Source organism: Marmota monax, unplaced genomic scaffold, assembly GCF_021218885.2.
Source record: "Marmota monax isolate L192 unplaced genomic scaffold, Marmota_monax_Labrador192_F-V1.1 WCK01_AAM20220418_F8-fsc00292, whole genome shotgun sequence".
Classification (NCBI taxonomy): Eukaryota; Metazoa; Chordata; class Mammalia; order Rodentia; family Sciuridae; genus Marmota; species Marmota monax.
In genome coordinates, this window is record NW_026692864.1 from 1,242,175 (window position 1) to 1,266,287 (window position 24,113).

Here is a 24,113-nt window from a genome sequence, read left to right on the forward strand (position 1 = left end):
GGACAGCAGGTGGCACAGGGCCACTGTCAGGGCAGGATCTAACAGTGAGCTCTTCCCCCAGCTGCCCAGAGTCCCCGGGACTTCCTGAGTAGGAAGACACCACATGAAGACACACCATAGCACCCCATGCTGGTCAGGGGCCACTGTCTGTGTAGGGACGTAGAGGGACTTCTGCATACTGGCCACTTCCTGAACAGACCCTGGGCTCCCTTTATCCTTATTGGCCCTTTCAGACCAATAGGGTCAGATACTGAGCAGCAGGCAGGAAGTGGGCAGAAGCTTGGCTCCAAGGTGCGGAGGCTGACTCCCGCCCTGCCCCCACTCCCTACCTCCTCCACCACCACGCGGAACTTGCTCTTGGTGCTGAGCACAGGCTTGACCCCTGACAGCCACTGGACACTGGAGAAGATCTTAGCAGGGCCGATGAGCACCTGGCCCGGGTAGAAGCCATAGGAATCATCAAAGAAGAGACCCTGCGGGATTTAGGGTCAGGGAAAGTCCTTGTGAGAGGGGCCTCCTTGGGGACAGTGCTCTCTGTACCTGCCCTCTCCAGCCTTCACTAGCAGAAGCCTTCACTTACTGAGGCTCTCACACTCCCTATAACAAATCCTGCAACTCAGGAGCAGAACTTCGCCAGTCCTGGGGACAAACTAATCACCAAGGATCTTGTTAGAGGGTTGCTGCAGACTACTCTCTGTTCCTTACTGGCTCTTGGGCACTGTCAGTGCTGCTGGGCAGGGGCCACACTTCCAGATGAAAGCCCTAGAGAGCAGTGATTCCCCACCTTGTTTAACCGAGCAACCCCCACCCCAGTACAAACCATATCCACACACTACTGTGCTAATAGGTCCTATTGGACTAAGTTTTTCTACAGATTAATACAAAGATTTTGAAAGGACGAGATAAAAAATGAACATGGATGCATATAAATTCTGATACTTCCTGCCTACGCCCAAACTTCCAGGTGCACTTCTACTTGCCCCTTCTCTAGGAACCCACTTTTCTTAGCCAGGGCCAGCTCTTTCTTCAGTAGCCCTCTCTTCTGTGGGCTGGAGGGCGGAGGAGAGAGAGAAGCTGCCCCGGCACAGCACACCTACCGAGTCGCTGACATGTGGGCAGACGTCATACAGCTTGGCGCCATCTTCTGTGTTCATGGAGCACCTGAAACAGTGAATGGAAGCTTGGGCCCCCCCTAGGAACACAGTGCCTGAGCAACAAACGGTGGTGGTACAGGGTGCCAAGACATCCACGTGCCTACCATGGGACCATTCATCTTCCACCAACAGCTCAGCCTCTGAGAAGGTCCAAGACTCTAAGCCCCACCTGAGTGCTCACTGCTATTCAAGTGTCTACGTAAAGCCTGGTCCCTGGCAGACATCCTAAAGGAAGATGTTTCACCAAACCAAGATGGACCAGCAACTGAGAGGGAATTAGGTCACCAGAGATGTGGAGAAGACCTTGGGGCTTAGCCCTGAGACACAGGCCCTGCACACCTGCCACTGCCCTAGGTCAGACCTGTTACCACAGACCTCACAAGAACACACCCTCCTGCGCCAGCAGGCTCTCTTCTCAAGCTGGTGGCTCTTTGGTGGGGATATACTTACCTGGCACCGTTGGATAGCTTCAGAATGATCTGGTTCTTCAAGTCATAGACCTTCCCCAGCCAGCAGTCATAAGCGATATAGTCCCCATACATGAAAGGCTGCAGACCAAGGGCACAGGGACAGTAAGACAGCAGACACTGCTGATGCCAGAGGGAACAATTCCTCTGTGCCCCACTAAGACAGGTGGGGAAGGCTCTCGACAGCTTATTGTTTGGACCAGTCGGCTGCTGGCTTAACAAGTGCCATCAGCAGGCCATCCCCCGAGTTTCAGGCTGCATCCGACCCGCTTCTCAGTGAGGCGGCTGCAGTGGTGTGGGAACTGGGAGAGTCAAGACAGGCAGGGGAGACAGCCATACAGCTGGGAGGTTGGCTGAAGTGTTCAAGTAGGTAAAGGGTTGGAGTAAACAGGTCATACATTCACGATATGAAAAACCCAGTTTCTCACTGCTGAAGGAGGTGCTCACCACAAAGGGGAGGAGAGAAGGTAATCAATCAGAATGGAGGTGTCAAGATGAATGCATACTTTTTCATGTAGAGGCAGAGTAGGCACTGACATACTAAGGTGTAGTGTGCATCTCATACGTACATTGTATACACATGTGTTTCATGGTATGTTTCTAAGAGGGCCCAGTAGCCATCAGCACACCTAACATCCAGATCTTAGCTTCTTGGGTATCTTCTATTGTTTGTTTGGTGCCGGGGATCCAATCCAGGGCCTTGTGTATGTTAGGCAAATGCTTAACCCCTGAGCTACACTTCCAGATTCGGCTTTTTTAAAATGCCATTCTTCTCTGAAAGGAACCAGGCTCCTTGGAGATAAATGGTTGATTGCTGGCTGGATGGGGGATATTTTCACTGTGCCAGAAAATAAGAAAGTGCTTTAAGAAAAAAAGGAACATGGGAAAAGAGCACCAAAAAAAACTGGGAGTAATGGCATGTGCCTGAAATCCCAGCTACTGGGGAGGCAGTGCAGAAGAATCAAAAGTTCAAGGCTGGCTTGTGCAACTTAGTGAGGCCCTGTATCAAAATAAAATAAAAGAGCTGGGGGTACAGCTTAGTGGTAAGGTACCCTGGGTTCAAGCCCTAGGAACACCACCCCCCGCAAAGGATCACAAAAGTCAGCCTGAAGGAGCTTCCATCAGCCAAATCTGGGACAATTTAGGCAACAAAATAAGTAATGGTAGTAATGGATTACAATCAACTGAATAAAACAGAGTCCACACTGATACAAAAAATGAACAAATAGGTCTGGGGATAAAGTTTAGTGGGAAAGCATGAGCTTAGTATGCACCAGGCCCTGGGTTCAATTTCTAGGACTGCTAAAACCAACCAACCAACCAACCAACCAAGACAATAAATAAATATATGGGGGCAGTAGGTGAAGTTCTTCAATAAAGTAGAATGCCAGCTGGTACAAACGAGAATGATGGCCTCCAAACCACCATTTAGTAACCACTGAAGTGGCTGCTGGTTTAGTGGGAACTGTTCCTCAGGCTAAGGCTGGTGGAATTGGAGTTTAGCAAGTACCAGGTTACAGACACAATCTTAGAATATTTCCCTACAAGATATCACCACTTAAAAAGGGGCAAATGACGACTGTATGGTGGAAAGACCCGGTGACAACCAATGTGATGGGAGCACAGTGAACTCTCCCAGCAGCAACCAGACCTGGACTGGATCAAAGCTGGCAGTGGCAGTCGCCATGCGCATGCCAGGACCAGGCTAGTCATAAGACAGCGTCACACAGGCCCAAGGTGAAGGTCACGGTACTAAACGTATCACTGTCCAGGATGTGGGAGAGAGAAAGACTGGGGCGAAGAATTGACAGCTAAATGCAGTATGTTCCCGGTTTTCCAAACCAGGATCGGGACAGTGAACAGGGTCTGAAGATGGAAGTAAATGTCAATGATGGAGCCAGGTACAGCGGCGCATGCCTGTAATTCCAGCAGCTCGGGAGGCTGAGGCAGGAGGATCATGAGTTCAATGCCAACCTCAGCAACTGCGAGGCGCTAAGCAATTCAGTGAGAGACTTTGTCTCTAATAAAATACAAAATAGGGCTGGGGATGTGGCTCAGTGGTCGAGTGCCCCTGAGTTTAATCCCTGATACCAAAAAAAAAAGTCAAGGTTGGTCTGTGTGATGGTTACATGGGAGTGTGTCCTGGTTTCTGGAAAACATACTGTAGTGTTTAGGGGCGACAGGCATTATGTGGGTAGCTTGCTATCAATGGTTCAGAGAAGAAACACTGGAAATGGGGTATGTGGGGAAGGAGGGAGGATATGTGATGGAGCCAACGGAGTGATGCGCTGTCAGCCGAGGAAGCAGGATGAGGGCGGCACAGGAATCTATACCTTTTTTAAAGTTTCAAATCATTCACAAAATGAATATTGAAAAGAAATGTTTGCTTTTTTGGTAGGAAGGGCTAGAGGAGAAAGAAGACCAGTAAAGACAACCCCACTGGCAACTGTGCTGGGGCCGGGGAGACATCCCAACCTGGGTCTGGGTGGCCCCGGGCTGTGTCTAGAGGTCGGTAAGCTGGAACACAGATGTTGCGCTGCTGAGAGAACCCCAGAGCTGAGAGAAGTCAGGGAGAGGCCACTCACCCAGATGTGCTGGAGGTCCTTGCTGTTGACGGGGTAGATGATGCAGTTGGTGCCAATGAGCTTGACGGCACAGTCGATGTTGACGTCTATCACGGTACCACACTGACTGTCCTGGGGGAAGGCAGAAGGTGTTCAGAGTAAGGCCACCACAGAAGACCCTACCTCAACCATCCCAATCAGCCCCCACCAGAGCCAGGCAGTTCTCTGGCACAGAGGCTGGGCAGGGAGGCTCAAGTCTCCGAGGTGGCTGCCCTGAGGCCCAGGCTGGGGTGAGAATACGGGACTCACAGTGGAGCGCATGTGCCGGACCACATCGCGGGGTACCACAGAGCGGTCCTCTAGCTTCAGCTGTAAAAGACGAAACACGGGTGTGAGAAGAGTGCCGGGAAGCCTCCACCCGATGCATGTTTCTTCCAGCTTTTGAAGTGTACCACCCGCACTACAAAGACACAGGCCCAAGTGCCTGGCTAAGCCAGCTCCCAGGTCCACAGAGGGACGTGTCCCACCCAGTAGTCCCAGTGTAGTGTAGTCACCATTATTCCACCAAAAGCAAGTACTAGGTCACGGGAGGTGTTCTCGATCTTTAAGTGTGGCTGAATGACAGACCGCAAAAGGCCTCGTGTTAGTGCAAGATTTAACAGGCTATCCTACGGAGCGAGCCATGCGTGGAACCCTCTTCTACCTCCTGCAGACACCCCACCCTTTGATCCCAGTGCATCAGGATGACAAGAGCAGGAGGGGGATGAGTCTGACACTGAGCTGTGGTGGGTCACCCTGAGGCTGGGCTGTCACTACACCATGTTCTAATCTGGGTTATCCCTCCTGCCCAGCTGCAGCCTGCTCCTTATCTACACGCCGCAGAGCCCTGAGGGCTGCTGAGTAGTTCAGGGGATGGCTGGATGCAGAAGCCTGGCCAAGTGCACAGGCACCTGACCCTTCCCTGCAGAGCCCACAGCTCCCATCTCCTGCTGCTGCAATCTGCTGGATCCCCCTCCAACAGCCCATGCAGGGGTGGGTTCTCCACTAGACCAGCCTATCTTTTCTCTCTGGGTCCCTGAACCTGGGCCACTCCTGTGATGCTTCCCTGACTCACAGGAATAGGTGGGCCTCTGGATCTGCTCACTTCCAAGTCCCCTAACCATGGGATTTGGAGGGCTGTTGCCTCAAATGCCACCTTACTGGACAGCTTTTAACAGTGGCCTCTGCTCTCAGCTGCTGGAGCTTAGAAAGATGACTGCCACAAAAGCTAAGCCAAAAAAAGATTTTTAGGTCTGTCTTTTCAAGATCACTGAAATTTTGGCAATGACAAATAAAACAAACTCTATTAGTAGCATGTGACTTACAACAAAGTAAATGGAAACATTAAATCCACCATCAACCAGTAGTGCTGAAATTTCCACAGGGAGCCCAAGCCTTGTGATGAGACTAAAGTCTAGATGATGAGACTAGTGGTCCAACAGAGTCCTCCTAGCAGATGCTGAGGAACCTTAGGGTGACCAGCTCCTGTCTGCAGCCACCACCCTGACAGGCCAGGTTCTTCTTACCTCTGCTCCAAGACACACCCACTATAAGGGCATGTTGAAATGCCAGTGTAAGTTTCTAACTAATATGGTGATGTTCTATGCCGTAGCACTGTGCACCCGAATCTCTGCTCTGGGGCATGACACTTTTTGCACTGCCCTATCTCAAACCCATGCCCCCAATTCAGATATCAAAAAACCATAACTGGGGTCCAAACGGTCACAGAGAGAAACAATCCAAGGGGAAAGGGATTGTGTTGTAAGGGGCAGGAAGGTGCCTTAGGGGAGTGCCCAGCTCATTCTGCAGATCACGTCCCCTGGGGGCTTTATGCCCCTGAGAAAGCTGCCAGAAAAGGGACAGCAGCCAGGCCCCATCCTGGACCACTCTGAGCTCCCACATCACATTTGGTCCAGCCTCATGACTCCAAGGGCACAGAGGAAATAGGCTCTCGTTCCCAAGCAGGAACACAACAGTGGGTAAAAGCTGGCACCAGGGGGAGGCAGTGGCCCGTGGGGCAGGCAGAGCATGTTCCCGGGAGGAGCTTGCAGCAAGCGTTGCACCTGTGGGACTGTCAAGTGTGGCTGGGCTCCACCTGGGAGCGGTCTTCTAACAAGGCACTGCAGTTCCCCATGCCTGATGGTGCTGAAGCAGAGAGGGAAGGAGTGACAGGGAAGGGGAGGATGGCGCCACCATGTTGGCCACAAGCCCCCCCCCCCCCCCGCCCCGGGAATCCCAGGAGGCAGACACAAGGGTTTGACAGGGCTCCCTGTCCTTGCTGGCGCCCCGTCCTCACTGATACACCCGACACTGCACGTGCTTCCTACACTGTGCCTGTGCTGTCCCACCCACGGCTGCTGCACTGCACAGCAAGATCCCCAGGACCCCTTCCCATCTGTGTCCCTGTGTGCTGCCTGCTTCCCTGCTCTGCAGTGGCCTTTCAATGTCCCCGTACGGGAAGGAACCACTGTGCAAAGCTGGGGAGCTGGCAGTCCTCTGCCTAATGCCAATACCAGGTGCTTATTGTGACCAGACAGTTTTCTAGGCACTTTGTAATCTTGTCTACGGACTCGACACTTGCTATCATTATGGTTATTCCCCATTTTAAAGATAAGAAAACAGAGACAAAGAAAAAGCAAAAGCAAGCAACCTGTTTAAGGTCACACAGCTTGTAGGCGAACCCTGGTCTTGAACTTGGCAGCCTTGCTCAAGAGTCCTTTCTCTTAGACACATTAAAAAAAAAAAAAAAAAAAAAAAAGTTACCCTTTAGGGCTGGGGATACAGCTTGGTGGTACAGGATTACCTAGCATGCACGAGGCTCTGGGTTCAGTACTCAAATCTGCACATGTGTGGGCGCGTGCACGCATATACACAGACACACAGAACCTCGTTCTACCCTCAGAGCTGCAGAGATAAGAACAGAATAAAATGTATTTCTGGAAGGTCCACACATTCTTAAAGAAAGTGGATCTTCTGGTTATAGAGGTAATAAAATGTTTCTGGGGCTATTGGAAGATGGTTGTGGCAGCCTCTGACAGTGGATATCATCAAGGCCCTGGGCAGGGGAGGATTGGCAATTTGCCCTCCACTTTTCCTTCTACCCTAAAAGGTCAAGTATGGTAACCAAACCACCAGTGCCAAACTGTGCTGAGAGGTGAACACTAGAGGACGCCATGCCTGCTCTAGGAAAAAGAGGTTCTAGTGCAAAACCAAGGCTGTGAAATAAACCCCTAATCCCTACATTAAAGAGCACCCTGGATGTCCTTTTTAAAACACTGTTACTAGGGAGGGGAGTTGAGGTGGGAGGTGGGTAGATTTCAATTGTCACGGCTCTAGAATTCTGAACAACCTCAGAGCTGAGGAACTGCTGTCTACCATTTCATGGAAAGCCACAGTGATCAGAGGGTTCTAAATGGAAAAAGGACAAGACAGACACCAAAATGCTAACATTATCTCTATGTGGGAAGGGCCCTGGGTGGTTCAAAATGCACGTGGATCACTCTCAACAGGCAAAATGGGGCTGGCTGGTGGGGCCTTGGGACTGGCGGCCCCTGATACCTCCTCCTCTGGAAGCAGGGGAATCTGGCCCTTGCTGTGGGAAGCAGAACTGGGTCTTAAGGAGCTCACTGTCTGGCCAGTGCTGATGGAGCACTTCATGAGCCAGGCGCTGGGGAGACCAGCCCCAGCTCTGCCAAGCCCCCATCCCAGCACAGGGCGGGAAGCGGACAGATGCAGGTCAGATGGTTCTCAGAGCTGTACAAAAAAACAGGGCAATGTGGGGAGGGGAGGGGGACACAAGGGAGTTACTTTAAATAAGTGGTCAGGAGGGGACACCCTGAAGTGACATCTGACCAGAGAACTGGGTGAAATAAGGGAGGGATCTTTCCAAGCAGAGACAAGAACAGCCACAGAGACACTGGGAGGAGTGAGCACAACTAGAGGCCCGCAGGGCTTCAGGAGTGGGAGAAGTGTGCAGCCAGGTCATTCAGGCCTTGGAGATTCTGTTCTGAGCAGGTGGGAGCCCCTGCAGGCCTGAGCAAAGTAAAAGGGTCGTCTGGCTGTCAGGCAGAGAACATGGAGAAGGTGCAGGGAGATCAATGGTTTTCAACTGGGAGCCATCATGTCCCCAAAGGACATTTGGAAATGAAAACATTCTAGGCTGTCACAACTGGGGGCCAGGAGTGCTGTTGAACATCCTGCAGTGCACAAGGTCATCTGACCAGAGGGTCGGCACTGCCCAGGCTAGGAGCCCTGAGGCTGTTCAGGGTCAAAGGTGCCAGCACTAGTGCAGTGGCACACAAGATGGGTTAAAGGACCTCCTCCTTCTGGATACGTTCTTTTGCCTTTCCCTTTATTTTTTTAGTTGACACATAAAAATTGCATGTATTCGTGGGTTACTGGAGAGATTCTGAGGCACAGCAAAAAGGAGCTTAAAAAAAGAAAGCAATCCAATGGCAAGGGAGTGGTAGAGGATAGTCCCAGGGAGAAGGCCACTGAGCAGGGCACATGGGCACTTCTGTCCTTCCTCCATTTGAACTATGAGCTCACCAGATGGCTGTCCTGTCAGGGTACCAGCTTCCTTCTGAGGCTCACACTGATTCTGAGAGGCAATCTCGAGGCCTGACCCTGACAAGACACCAGAAGAAGCTAGCTTGTCCTGTGATTCCTGGCCCAGACCCTCACTGACTTTGGCTGACCACAGCAGAATTGAAATTTATGTCTATGTTCCAAGAATAGAAAAGGCAAACCAAGTTTGATAACAGGTTGAAAACAGAAGTAAGCAAACCAAAAAGTCCACCTCAATTGTTCTTGAACATCATGGGAGTGGGTGACCTTCAGGCTGGCCTGCTGAGTGGAGGTCAAGAGCTGCCCTGGGGAAGAAGTAGCCTTGTGCCTGGTCACTAGCACCAGCATCTGGAATGCTCAAAGAGGGAACTGTAGGAAATCCAAAGAAGAAGCTCTAGTGGGACTGAGCATATATATCTCAAGGCTGGGAACCGCAGCCACACCACTGTCACCCCCTGTGTCAAACACCAGGGAAGGCCCAGAGATGTGGTGTCCTTCAATCTCAGAAGGTAACCACCCACTTTTCTTGGGGATTAGTGATATTATCAGTACCACATCTTCATCTTACAAGCGGGAGTAGTTACAAACACAAAAGGCCCAGCAGCAGACCAAGCCGACTGCCAGCCCACATCTGGTCCCTGGAGATGGGTTAAAGGACCTCCTTCTGGAAACTTGGGGACAAGTTTGCAATGGCCCCTAGTTTGGGTTTTGTTCAAAGAGTGAGGTTTCACCTTCACTGGACTGAGCCAGGCCTTAGAACTTGGAAACTCACACGAGGAAAGAAGCTGTTGACCCAGGCAGCCTGAAGCCCAAAGGGAATACGAGACTGCACCCACACTAGGATTCCTCATTTCCAACCTGCTACTTCCTAAGGGGTAAAATCAATCAGAGAAACATTACCTCTTCTGCCTGACCCACCCTGTACGGTCTGAGCTGGGTCTGAGCCCTAGACATGCACAAGAAGAATGACATAAGACAATGGTGAGTGGGCAAGGAACAGCTTCCTACTACCCAGAGGTCCAACCAGACTGCCCACTCCTCTCCCACCTCGCTGAGGCTGTGGGCACTGAGAAAGGTCCCACTATACTGCCTGCAGATGGGTGTGGCTGCACTACAGCACAAGTTGTGGGGCACTGGTGTGTCAGTGCAGACACAGAAGCTCCTCTGAGAAACCCAACTCAGCATGGACAGGAAGAGGGAATCATTCAATAGGAACGTGGCTGAAACCTAGGCTCAATCTAGGTTGTGCCTCCTGTGCCTCCCACAGACTCCAGGCTCGACAAGAACACAAGCACCCAAGAAGCAATGTACCTTGTCCATGGTCTTTAAAGGATTTATAAGAATCTGGCATACCACAGGGGTGGGACATTCACCCCCATGCCCCAATGCTCTTGCAACATGGTGGTCTGAGACGTTTGCCACTCTTGCCAGATCAGAAAGTTTTATCCTGATGTGGATTTCTGAAAAAGTGGTGGAAATCCTAGAATGGAACAGCCTCTGAGCAACATTTTTCAAACCATGGGCCATGTCCCTTTAGTGGGATATGGGATGGTGTTAGCAGGCTGTGACCAACACTGAAGAACAGCAAGCATCTGCAGTGCTCCATGTATGCAGTAAGGCAAGTGTACTCCAGAGACCTCCTCAGTTGTATCCATCATGTACACATGCCCTGGGTCACCTTGGGAACTGTTTATTTTACTGTGGGTCACTGTCAAGAATCTTGTTTGAGAATCCCCACCCTGCCTAGGGATCTGCCCGGCCCTCATGTCCTGCACCAGTAGTTCTCTCTGGCTAGGGTTCCATCCTGTTCCACCAAGGGAGAGAGATTCCCTCATCAGCACCAGACCACCTGCAGGCAAGGACACACAAACCCAGCACCTACACACCCACACCTAATCACTTTTGGGGGTGGAAACTTGTAGCTGTGGCCTGACTTCAAATGTCACTGTGTCAGCCAGAACGGTAACACCAGGAGGGGCAGAAAATGGGCTTTCCTGTTGGAGCTGGGCCCCTCTTCTAGCTTCTTGCAAACTGCAGTTCACACAACTGGGGGTTTGGCTGGTCAGGAATTCTAGCTGGTGCCAATGTAAGGACTTTCTCAGAGCAGTTGACCATCATGTGGCTGAGCTTCTGCTAACCCAGCAAACAGCACCAGCCCACCTGAGGACAGAAGCCTTTACCAGCAAAACATGTGGCCAGAGGGCCTCACATACTTGGAGGAGGGGAGGTAGGAAGTAAAATAAATGGTACCTCTAGCTAGAACATTCCGCCAATCATATGCTCCAGAAATTAGCCCTCAGAAGCTCTGAGAACGAGGTCCATGGAGTCCATAGGATTTTGAGGATTTCCTACAGACTCACAACAATATCACAAAGACATAATTGGGAATGTACCTTGGCTTTAGAGAACTTTTTTTGGGGGGCGGGGGGGAGAGGGCAAGAATGGGGATTGAACTCAGGGGCACTCAGCCACTGAGCCACCTCCCCAGCCCTATTTTGTATTTTATTTACAGACAGGGTCTCACTGAGCTGCTTAGTGCCTCGCTTTTGCTGAAGCTGGCTTTGAACTCTCGATCCTCCTGCCTCAGCCCCCCAAGCTGCTGGGATTACAGGCATGTGCTACTGCGCCCAGCTAGAGAACTTATTCTAGATGGGGAAGACAAAATGACATTTATTCACAAGAGACAGCTCCCCTCCCCTAGTACTCTCATTTCCCAGTGACCCTCTTGCTCCCACGTCGCATGCTGGAAGCCTGCAGTAGGGCGTGATACAGCACAGCGCCATCACTGCCTGGAAACTGTCCCTGCAATGCCAACTTGCTGGAATGGCCAGGAGGTGCAGCCTGAAGAGGACAAAGAAGGGCCTGAGTCCAGCTGCCAGCTGAAAGAGGGGAAGGACAGGGAGCTGCCCCCCGCAGGAGACCAGCAAGAGGCCTGGGCAGTGGGGCTGGTTTCTGCAATGCTGTTTGATATGTGTACAGGTGTGCGGTGGCAGGAGCCAGGAGTGAAAAATGGGCATCTTTAGGAGAAGCAGGCCTCCCCTCCTCAGGGAGGAAGTACTAGCAGAAGGTAGAAGGAGAAGAGCATGTTTTCACGAGGTATTTCTGTCCAGCCTGAATGTGCTATCAGCACCTAACCAGGGGGCCTGGCTGGACCACTTTACAGGTGACAGGCTGCTGTCTTGCGGCTGCCAGGCATCCCTGGGAGTAAGCAGGGGCTGGCCAAGTGCCCAGGCACAGAGAACGCCCACTGCCTCTGGGCACTGCCCTCCACAACCCACCCTGCCTCTCTGATGTCATCTAGGTGGTAATCATACAAATTAATCCTTCTAGAACTTGCACTGTGCCAGGAAAGAGCCCTTGTGTCTCTCTGCCTCTTCTGATCCTCGTGAGGGAGGGGCTGCTCTCCTTACTTTTACTCCACAAAGGCAGCTGGGCAGCTTGGAGAGGTAAGTGACCTGCCCAAGGTCACCTAGGTACCAATCAGAGCCCTGGTTTTGCTAATGTGCCCTTCATCTGGCATGTGTGGCCCCTGCCTGGCAACCCTGCCTCTTCCAGGCTTCTTGGGAAGTACAGCCTCTCAGGCTCTGCCTGCTGCCTGGGAATCTGTGTGTCTTCAGGTGTGTGCACACACACGCCCCTGCAGCTCTAGCAGGTGGGTAAGGTGGGGGCTGGTAAGGGCCTTGCTCCAGGCTCACTGCTCGCTTGTCTCCAGCACAACAGTCTGAAAAGAAGTATCTGGAAAAAGTTCCTAAAGTGATCTTGACACATATTCTCAAAACCTGGCCATCTGGTCGGTGCTTAGAAGACATCCAGGGAGGATTAAGGAAATTGCTGAATGGGGCTACATCCTCTGAGCTGCTTCTGGGAAATCCTAGTTTGGGAGAATCTGCATTTTCCTGCAGCTATGCTCCCCAGGAGAAGGGAGACCCTGGAGGGGCAGTGTTCTAGTTCAGTGGGCAGGGCCTTTCAGTCATGAGTGTGGAGAAACACTCCCTCCCTGAACCCACACCAGCCTCTACTGGCTTCTCAAACACCTGTAGTTACTATTTCCAGGGAGATGAAATGAATACCATCAAGAGTGCTGGCGTCACTGGAGCACCAACTGGCCTGGAGACCTTAGGACTGACCAAAATGGCTCCTGGGCATTGATGTCACTTCTTGGTTGGATCATCATGTCCAAGAACTTTGACTGCTCACCCTGTCACCTCCACTTCTCCCAAGGCACACCAGCAACAAGCAAAGCATCTCAGGACAGTGAGCCAGGATGAAAACACCAACTAAAAAGAACAATCAGACTGGAGAAGAGGTGCCACAGATAATATGCTACAGCCAACCACAGGGAGGCTACCCTCACGGGGAACCGAGATACGGAGAGTGGCATACAAAGGAACCAGGTTCTGAGCAAGGCACATAAGAGCCAGGTCCTGCTGAAGCTGCCACTCTCTAGCTGCACATGCTGAGGATGCCATCACCCCCTGGGCACCAGATGCCTTATCAAGGATGGGCAGTACTGGGCTGGACAAGCTCTTCCATATGTGATCTCAGAGCTCCAGGGGCCTCGACTGCTACCTGCCTAGCACCCCTTCCTACCTCAGGCCACATCTCTGCCCTCCACCTGTGGGCTGTTCATTTGGAGTTGTGTGTCCCCTGAGATCTCCAAAGCTGGCCGACTGAAAGGAAAAGATTTCTTGTCAGCATGGCCTGAGGAGGTCCCTGGGACAGAGCACCAGGGCAGGGTCTGGTGAGGCCCCAGACCATTTCTCTCCCAGGGAACCAACAGCTCGGCTGGAAAGGCCAAAGACATAAGGACTAACACAAAGAGCAGGACAAGACACAAAGATGAACACAGGATGCTGGTGACTCAGGCGCATCGTGACACTGAGGGGTCTTAGGCACACCAGGGGAGCTATGGGAAGACAAGTCCCAATGACTCTCCATAGGATCACCCACCTTCTTGCTTATGTGTCAAAATTCTCTTACCCCTACCTTTATGAGCAGGTATTGATGGGGTACCAGTGATGGGGTACAGGCAGGGCCTGAATCAAAGTGCATCAGAGTACGTGCAGAAGTGACTGATCACCAGCATGACTCAGCAGGGAGCACCTCAAAAAAGGGTTCTCAGCCACAGGAACAGAATGTGCAGGCCCCAGTGAGAGGGAAGAGGAGAGGAGTGAGCTTCTGCAGCTGTGTGGGCCCCACTGGACACCTCAGGAGAAGGTCCAATCTGCACTCAGGGACAGGAGACGCGTATAGGCAGGGGGGACGGCAGAACGAAGTCGGCCTGGAGTGAGCCTCACACTCTGTTCCGCTTCTGAGATGGGTACAGGCAGAGCACAGACACCAGCACCAAGCCCCAGGACCTAGCTTGCTGATGATTTTTCCTATACAATTATGCATAAAATTTCCTTCCTCTGGGAGTGCATGACCTCCAGAGGGCTCTTTGGTCTCACACAGGAACTCTTCCCAGACCTGGCAGAGGACACATATCCTTAGAATGACAGATACAATTTACTTTTAACTATCCCACTTCTGGACGCCTGCCCCTGCCTTGAAACCAGCAACTGCAAGGTGGTGTTTGGATGACCATATGCTGCTGTGCTGGTCTGTGAAAGGGCCGCTGGTGGAAACCAACAAGTTAGCCCCATGAAAATAGGGAGAAGTCTAATCATTTGATTCAGCAGTGTTGGAAAAGCAAGACTCTGAAACAGTGAAAAACGGAGGCAGCCCCAAAAGGACCCTTGGAAGGATGAGCAAATTTTAGGGCAGCTGTTTATAAGAATCCCTAGGGGAACTGCACTGTTACTGTGTGAGATACTGGAGATTGAATCTAGAGACTCAAACATGATAGGTAAGTGCTCTACCACTCAGCCATATCCCCAGCCCTACTTTGAATACTTTGAGATAGGTCTGGCTAAGTTGTCCAGGCTGGCCTGGAACTTGTGATTCTACTGCCTCAGTCTCCTGAGTCTCTGGATTTTACAGGTGTGAGTCACAGCTCCTGGCTATTTTTAATTTTAAAAAGCTTAAAAGAAATCTGTGCACCAAGGTGTAAAAGCACAATGGCTTGAAATAACCAGTACAGGGAGACTCAGTTGATATCCACTATTCAGTATTCCCAGACAGAATTTTCTGGTGGTTTAGCCCTTGGGACAGATACACAAGTAGCAAGCCCTCGAATACATGTGGCCCCAACCCCAGTCTGGGCCAGTTTCCAAGAAGATACCAAGAAGAAAGCCCAGGGTTTGGGGGTACCTTTAGGCTCACGACCCTGTCGGATGAGAGAAAAGTCTGACCTAGGCTAGTTGCTACCAAGCTCTGCAGCACAAATTCTTGGAGCCCAGTGTTTACAGCTGGGTACTGGACAGAAGCAAGCCAGCCAGCATGGCAAGTGTGGCATTATGTCCACACAAGAATCCCAAAGCTGAGAAAGCATGCCCTGGCAGAGGGTCCTCAGCGACAGCCTCCAGGACCCTGCCTCACAGGCTCTTGCCACTTTCTACCACTCCCTTGACTTCAAACCCACAGAATGACGCAAGCCCTGGCAGCAAGGAGCTGCTGCTCTTCCTGCAGCAGGCAGAGACTCAGCCTCACCTCTGCCTGGGTGGCAGCAGCTCCCTTCCGGCCTGCTGCAGACACTGAGAACTGGCCACTAATCGATAGCCACGTTCTGTGAAATGCATCATCCTAGCTTCCTCAGCAGACTCACAAGGAAAAGGGTTCACTCAGCACTGCTATTTTTAAAAATGCAAATATGGTAGGAAAAGGCAGTAAAAATAATACATGAGAGCCTTGATCCAAGGCTGTCTTTCCTCAGGGCCAGGTTCCCACTGAAGGGGGTTGGGCACAGGGGCTGATCTACGGCATTCTTGGTCACCTGTGTCGTTTTGCTTTATTTCTGTGATTTCAGATCAATTCCAGTAGCCAGGGAAGCCCGTACCAGACCTCTCCCCAGACAGGTACCTGAGCAAACCCCAAGTAGGCAGGGGAAACCACACCAGAGAACAGGCAGGTTTCACGACCCACTGGAACCACCATGTCAAAACAGGCTGGTTCTCCTCCTCCCAGCATCCTGGCAGGACAGGGCAGCGAGTCACCACCAGTGTTTCTATTCCACAGTAAGGGTACAGAAAGGAAAGGAGGAGGGGACAAGGCCCCCGGAGGGGCAGCAACCTAGGGTCTTGCATCACTCGGTGATGGTCCCAACAGCCTGAAAAATAGGCCTGCCCTCATTGCTGACAGGCCCAGCCATGGGAGCTCAAGGACAAGCTGACCTTGCTGAGTCAGCAGACAGTTTTGCTACTCATCCTCCTGGACTCCCACCACTGACCTTGATGTAGTGTCTTCCCTTCCTTTAGCTCCACATCACCATAATAAGGTCAGAAAGGGGTAAAATACTTGCCTTCTAAGCCAAGATTCCAGCAAAATTAAATTTAAATATGAAGCAGCTCACAGTGACTGGCCCAGCTGGGAAAGTGAAAAGACTCACCATCACCAATTTTGAAACAGAGGTGGGAGGAAATACCCATTGGTACAGCACATTTGTCTCCAACAGGCCCTTTTTCTGATAAAAAGGCGCAGGGCTACCAGTTCCCTAGAGCTAAGCCCAATGGTAGAACACTGAGAAATGAAGCGACAGCCTGCGCTAGCTTGTGGCCAACACCACACAGGCTCCACCCTCCAGAAAAGGTTCTGAGAGACTATCTTCTACTGTCCCAGGGCTGGAGTAGTTACCACCTCTGAGATGCACTAACAAGTTACAGCTGGTGGGTGGGATGGCAACCGCTAGCTGAGAAGGGCCATACTTTCTTCTATGGAGTAAACGGCAGCTCTCCTCTCTCCTGCCTGGGCTGCCTCTCCTTCCCTCAGTCCCTTGGGTGGGGTCTGAAGATGACCAGGAGGCAGTACTAGACTACACTGAAGTATTCCTTCCTCCTCCAATGAACCAACACCTAAATGCTCCCAAGGACCACAAATTCCAAGTGTAGAAAGATGGGAATACATGGAGATGTCTCTGCTATGTCCTTTAAGGGAAAACCATGCCACAGGAAGGTGTAGGCAGGCCCATGGCCAGGGCTTCTGAGTTCTACCCTGTGTGCTAAACACAGAGACATGGTCCACAGTGGGTAAGCCATAAAGTTTCCCTCTTGTCCCCTTCCACATGCCCATGTGTCCCTCATGCCTTCCTAACTATTTTAGAGTTACTTATCAGTGGTGAGAGTTGTCCTGAAAGGCAGATAATGTGCCCCAAAGTCCAGCTGACATGGGGACAGAGAGTCTGTGAGCAGGAGGCGTCTACCATTTAAGCTGGCAGGTCCTGGGCCTGAGCTCATCTCGCTTCCCCCAGGGGCTTGGCAGACACATAGCTGCCCTATAGGAAGTCCAGGCTCCCAATAGTTGTCTTCTTCTTATTTATGATATGATGCTCACCTGCTCTGTAGTTAATCATCTATTCAGTTATTCAGTCACTCAATAAATTAGATATCTACTAGGTTGCTATGCCAGGGGCTAATGAAACATCAGGAAACCACAGTCAAGAGCAGGGTGGGAGGTCTCATGCCAGCCCAGGAGAAGCCTGCACTGCCTGAGACAACAGTCATGGCATTTCCATGGACCACAGCCAGATGCATCTGTGTCTGCTCAGAAGCTGGGTGTGGTACGTCATGCCTGTAATCTAGTTACTCAGAAAGCTGAAGCAGGAAGTTCAAGGTTACCCTTGGCAACTTGGCACAACCCAAAGAGCTTGGGGTGCAGGCCAGTGGTTGAGCTCCCCTGGGTTCAATCCCCAGTCCACAAAGCCAAAAGAAAAAAGAAGTCATCCCAGAAAAACCTTCTCTGACTGCCCCTTATAGAACCGCTCCTCGTTCATTCTCTTCCCACCCGTCATCTGCTTCTCCATAGTGCTTGCTGTTCCCTTTCCTGTAGTCCCTCTGTCTCTCTGGTCTGTCCCATGGGGTTTAGAACGTGAGCCCCACAAGGGTAGGCACTGCTCGCCACACATCTTCAGGAAGTTCCTGGATCACAGGATAGACTCAAGGAGTCACTAGAGACATGCTGGAGGAAAAGCCCAGGCATGGAGACAAGTGTCAAGGAAGAGTGGTCAGCAATGCCCCATGCAACTGAGAGATCCAGTGCCCTAAGAATGACAGCACCCCTGATGACCTTGGCTCAGTGGTCCCAGAAGCCTCAGTGGCTGTGGTGTGGAGGATACTGGGGATTGAACCCAGGGGTGCTTTACTACTAATCTACATCCTCAGCCCTTATCAGTAAATTCTTTAAAAAGAACCAGCTTAATTTGGTGGAATTTTTTTTTTTTATGAATAAGTTTTGGGCTGGGGATGTGGCTCAAGCGGTAGCACGCTCGCCTGGCAAGCGTGGGGCGTTGGGTTCGATCCTCAGCATCACATAAAAATAAACTAAAGATGTTGTGTACACTGAAAACTAAAAAATAAATATTAAAAAATTCTCTCTCTCTCTTAGGGGAAAAAAAAAAAAGAAGAAGAAGTTTTTTCCCCAAACAGTGAGGAGTTCTAATGATTTTTCACAGCTATACCCGAAAAGCTACATGATAAAGACTTCACAAGGATCAAACTACATAACACTGGGTACACATGCTTTATAGAACTTGCTACATTGTACATCTCTTCAAGTAAATTAATATTTCTACATTTCTAGGCAAAGTGACTTAAAACATTTGGGGTATTTTTTACGCCTTTGTAAAGACACTACCAAGAAAACACTTAAACATGAAACTGTAACTAATGAATATATGTTAACAATATTATACATATTATTCACCCTCCTTCTTGAAACCATGTTTTTCTCTAGATTCAAACATTCAGAACATTTTTCAGAATTTGAAATGGCAATTTTTCTGGCTTCATTAACGGTAGTCTCATGATCTCCATCGCAGGCTTCTTCCCCACCGTCTCTCACCATCTCTCCTCTGATGTGGTAAACCTGATGTCAGGGTTGCAAAAGCAAAGTCTTTCTTGGGTTCACTTTCTCTGCACCGGGCAATGTCAGGACTAGAGAAGAAGTAAGCATTAGAATGCAGTACAATTTGCCTTGGGTATCCCATGGGTGGGTAATGATTGTGTTTAAATTGAAGCAATTCGATTCTGGTCAGCCCACGGCAAATTTGACTTTCATTTTGAATACAACAAAGATATCAAAAGATGTCGAAGAATGCCAAATTAAGCTTAAAATTTTTTTTTTCACGATCTGTGAGGACTGGGATTGAGGCTACAATGGGTGTTACCCAATGTGAAGTAAAGTATATTACTTTGAAATCCACCCATCCCTATTTTTAAAGAAAAATTTGAGATAGGGTCTCACTAAGTTTGAGGCTGGCCTCCAATTTATGATCCTCTGCCTCAGCTTCTTGAGTCACTGGGATTAGAGCTACCATGCCTGTGTGAACCTACTTAATTCTATAAAAGTAATGTACATACAAATTAAAAAAAAAATCATTACAAAAAATAGCAGTCCCTCATCTTCTGCCTTCAACCAGGCTGCCCTGAGGCAGTGACCTCCAATACCACAGCTATCTGAATGCAGGCTGAGGATCTCTTGGACAATATCCTGGGGCAAAAGTACCTGTGATTTTGGAAAATCTGCATATACATAATGAAGTATCCTGGGGACAAGAAATTCCCAAGTTTCACCTAGGACTTACATACGTAGCCTGAGGCGATTTCATACAATGTCTTGAGCGCATCTGCATTTCCCTATGACTGGTCAGGTGTGGAGTTTTCCACTCATGATGTCACGGCAGTACTCTAACTTTCCAATTCTGGAGCATTTCAAATTTATTATTAGAGACGCTCAACTTGCATTTACCTCCACATTTACAAACAACATGTTTGCCCTGTCACTCCTAGCTAATTACAGATGTTACCTCTGACACTTGTTTCGCCTTGACTCCATCCCTCCAATGATTCTGCTGCATTGACTGAGACAACAGCAACGTGGATGCAGGAGGGCCACGGCAGACCAAAGAAGCTCTGCCAACACTGCCATCCTCATACCACTTGCACATACACTGGTAATTTTGCCAAATACCCATCCAAACTTTTCTAAACGTCCCTCAGTTGATTGTGGTTTTCTGGCTTTGTCTCTTCCTTTGGAGACCCTCTCCTGTAGAACTGCACTCTGCTTCTCTAACCCGGACCTTACTTTGCTGCTCACCTGGTCAGACCCCAGTTTCTTGGTTCCCAGAGAAACTCCTGGACATTGATGAAGAACCTGCCCTCCAACTCCCCAAGACAGGTTCACAGGGGCCCCTTTCTTCAGTCCCCCAAGGCCTGAAAAGGACTTGTTTCTGCTCTTACTTGCCTGGTGTTGAGGCTGGATGCAGAACTTCCTCAGAGTGTTGAGGGGTTTTCTCTGCTGTCCTCCAGTCTTGAGAACCATGTCGGCTGGCATGTTTAGTCTGTATTCTTTGTGATCCACGTGGATTTATTTCTACATTTAGGGCTTTCTATCTACCACACTCTTTCTTTATATGAATGATCTGGGCTTTTAATTCCACATTTTTTCCCTTCTGAGGGTTTGAAAGCTTTGAATTCCACTGCTATTCTTTTAGGGGTCCCCTTAAACTCTGAACATGTCTACTTGACTCAGAGTCTCAAGCAACTAGATATCCCTCCCACTCTTTTTAAAAATATACTTTAGTTGTAGATGGATGCATTATTTTATTTATTTTTTATGTGGTGTGCTGTGGATTGAACCCAGTGCCTCACATGTGCCAGGCAGACACTCTGCCACTGAGCCACAACCCAAGCCTTCCCTCCCAATCTTGAGAGGGGTCAAAGATCTCAGAATGCCTGAATTCAAATCAACTACCCTCTCATTTCTACTAGTTGTCAGGGCTCTAATCTTTTTTTTTTTTTTTTTTAAAGAGCGAGAGAGAGAGAGAATTTTTTTAATATTTATTTTTTAGTTTTCGGTGGACACAACATCTTTATTTTATTTTTATGTGGTGCTGAGGATCGAACCCAGAACCCAGCGCCCCGCACATGCCAGGCAAGTGCGCTACCGCTTGAGCCACATCCCCACCCGCAGTCACTGATCTGTGAGTGGTGCTGTTCAGACCACCCACTCTCCAGGTTTCTCCCTCCTCCAGCGCTGAGATCCCTTCTCCTGACTACAGTGAGGGTCTGCTGGTGCACAGGCAGCTTTTTCTCTGCGTAAAAATGTTTTTATTTGTCCTCACTGCCAAATAATAATTTAAGCTAGTTACTTACTGAAGCCAACAACTCATTTTCCTAAGACTATTCCATCATGGTCTGGCCTTTGCTGTTAATAATTAGATGTCTGCTGAGTTATTAAACCTTGGGGCAATCTGCCTTTGGCTCTCAAAATGCTTTTAAGACACACACACCCCCTTTGGGAGATCCCGTTAGACACCCACTGGGGCTTGTCATTCTGGTTTCTCTTCCTGACTACCATCTCTCCATCTCTCTGTGTAGGATCCGAGTTAGCATCTTCATATCTACTTACCAATTCAACAATTCTCTCTAGAGAATTTATGCTACTTGCTGTTTAACTGGGCTTTTAACTTAATGATTACAGTTTTCATTCTAGAAGTTTTGTTTGGTTCTCTTAAAAAAAAAATCTTTTTTTTTTTTTTTTTTTTAAATATATTGTGTCTTATTCTTTCCTTTGATTCCATTTCTTCTTTTGGCCACTGAGTCACTTTAAACATCAAGCTGTCGTCTCTTCTATTACTGAGGCCCTTAGGCTGGACACCTTCCTGTTTCTTGTGGTGGCTGACTCAGGCCTATACTTTCTATAAGTTTGGTAACATCCAAGGACGAGTCACCATCTGCAGGACTGCAGCACTCCAAATGGCCTGCACGTGGAAGGGTCACTCTACAGAGGTTTTGCCTTATTTCTGCAAAAAGCTGCAAGGAGCTGCAAGGGCATGGCTAGCTGCCCTATTGGGGATTCCCGTAACATGCAGCACCACAACTGTGGACTTCAAACTTGGATGTTCCCTTGCTCACAGAAGACTTGTGCAGCCCCATTCAGAGTGCGGCACAATGGCACACCCCCTTTGCTTTTTCTCTGGTCTCCTTGCTTTTTCATGGGGGAGATGTTCTTGAATTGTTTTCACCTGGGGATGGCCGTTTGAGGGGACTTCCAGTTCAGTTCCAGGCTTTACATGTTCACTAAAAGCCAAGCCTCTATTGTAGGACCTATGTGTCCATCAGTAAAGACCCCCAGCCACCCACTCTACTCTGGCTTTAAGCTCCTGGTTTGATTTTTGGTGTTGACCTCTTTCTTTCTGATAAGCTACATACTTCAGGTCTTCCCATCCGTCATCTTCTACCATGGCATGACTACGTGACAACAGGAGGAGTGGGTCTACTGTAGCTCCTTCCACCACACCACTGTCCCCTGATCTGCCTCCAGAGGTCTGCTCCCAACCTTAAGCATGGGACCGTTTCCTCTGTCTGGAAGCTTTGCCCAGTGTCCTCTAACCACACCCCCACCACAGATGGGCTACCTTCCAGTCACCACTTCACAATCTGTGATTGTCACTTCTGGAAGCATTTCTACTTCTTTGATATGTTCCTATCCTTTGTTTACCCTTTCTCTCTCTACAGACCCTCTAGATTTTGGATTTTTAATTCTATTTCCTTGGAATCTTTGTCATCTTGCTTTTCAAAAATGTTTTTAATTTCTAGAACGCTCTCATTCTGGCTTTTTTTTTTTTTTTTTTGGTACTGGCTGTTGAACCAGTCCTTTTTTATTTAGAGACAGGGTCTCATTAAATTGCTTAGAGCCCTGCTAAGTTGCTGAGGCTGCCTTTGAACTTGAGATCCTCCCGCCTCAGCCTCCCAAGCACTGGGATCACAGGTGTGGGCCACTGCGCCGGCTCATTCTGACATTTACACTGTCCTGTTTACTTCTTGGATGAAACAGTGGCTCTTATTTCTCTGACAGTACTCTCCACATGCTTTCTAGGTTTCTCCTCCTTGAAAAATCAACTGTTTCCTCTGAGATACGTTCTTCTTTTTGTTTTGACACCTTCCTTTCTTGGTTGGTGAGTATACCCAGTGATCTTGGCTGCCCACTCTTATTTAAAAGTAAGGAAGCACCTGGGCACAGTGGTGCAGGTCTGTAATCCCAGAGACTCCAGGCTGTGGCTGAAGGATGGTGAATTTGAGGCCAGCCTGGGCAAGTTAGCAACAATCACCCCACACTACCCTCAGAGAAGGGCAGATAACAGGAGGTCATTGTGGTGTTCCCACAGATCCACATGAAGTAAGAAGGCACAGCTCCCTCTGTTTTAGGTCAAGGCCACGCTCACCTTAGGCACACAGGTGCCACTCATGCCGGGCCTTTCTCACTGCTCCTCCTGGGAGTCTCTCTCCAGGCACCAGCATATCATTTTCTGCTCAGTTTCCTGTCACCTCCATCTTCCAAAACTGTGAAATCTTTCGCCTGGTACTGTTCGCTCACCTGTTCTTTGTCCTTTTGGATTTATATATTTTAAAAATCCTTTTGCTGTTATTTTAGCAGGGTTTCTAGAGGAAATGGATATAAATGAATGTGTTCAATCCCCTGTTTACCTCAAGAATGTCAAGCAGAGATTTTTTGTGTTTTTGAGATGGGGCTGAGATGGGGACTTGCTAGTCTTCCCAGGCTGGTTTCCAACTCCTGGGTTCAAGGATCCTCCTGCCTCAGTCTCCCCAGTGGCTGGGTCTATAGAGCATGCCACTCTGCCTAGCTACCAGAGACTTTTAACTTTAATTCTGCAAAGTACTTACTTAAAACCAGATGAAAGAGAGGTGATAATTAGCCAACAAACCCCAGAAAATTACAAATCCAAAAATCAGAAATCCTTCACTTCGACATCTACTCGGTGGAGAGACTGGTTCATGTTTGGTGGGCTCTTTCAGTGTGCTATTCTGAGATGTGAAATGATGCACAAGGAAAAGAGCATAGATCCTTTAGATAACTGCCCCGCACACACACACCTGAAAGGGCCTCTTATCTTCTCCTAGAAACGGCTTTTTGTCACAATGTCAAAGAAATTTTAAATTCCACATACTGCTATGATTTGACCATGACAGAACGATCCAGACAAAGCTGGGCTCTGGGTGGAAGAGACCGCCTGTCGGTGTTGTACAGTAAACATGGGTAATAAAATGCTTTACACACTCACAAAATTAAACCAGATTCTCAAACATGAAACTAAAAGCAACCGCTGAGAAAGTCACCAAACACAAACAGAGCACATGCCCCACAGCAGATGCCATGTTGCTCACACTGCTTGTGATGAAGCAGGACAGAGGATCAGCAGAGCAACAGCA

At 49.4% G+C, this 24,113-nt stretch overlaps 1 protein-coding gene across 3 annotated transcripts in view; it reads right to left on the reverse strand.

The window, feature by feature from the left end:
• Positions 1 to 24,113, reverse strand: part of Ube2o (ubiquitin conjugating enzyme E2 O) — a 54,724-nt gene that overhangs the window by 8,453 nt on the left and 22,158 nt on the right. For all 3 annotated transcript variants that reach the window (XM_058581007.1, XM_046449522.2, XM_046449520.2), the window contains exons 2-6: positions 4,495 to 4,554; positions 4,207 to 4,317; positions 1,605 to 1,702; positions 1,098 to 1,161; positions 330 to 473 (exon numbers count right to left, since the gene is read on the reverse strand). In XM_058581007.1, coding sequence (XP_058436990.1) covers positions 330 to 473; positions 1,098 to 1,161; positions 1,605 to 1,702; positions 4,207 to 4,317; positions 4,495 to 4,554 — 477 coding nt within the window. The remainder of the gene's footprint in view (positions 1 to 329; positions 474 to 1,097; positions 1,162 to 1,604; positions 1,703 to 4,206; positions 4,318 to 4,494; positions 4,555 to 24,113) is intronic.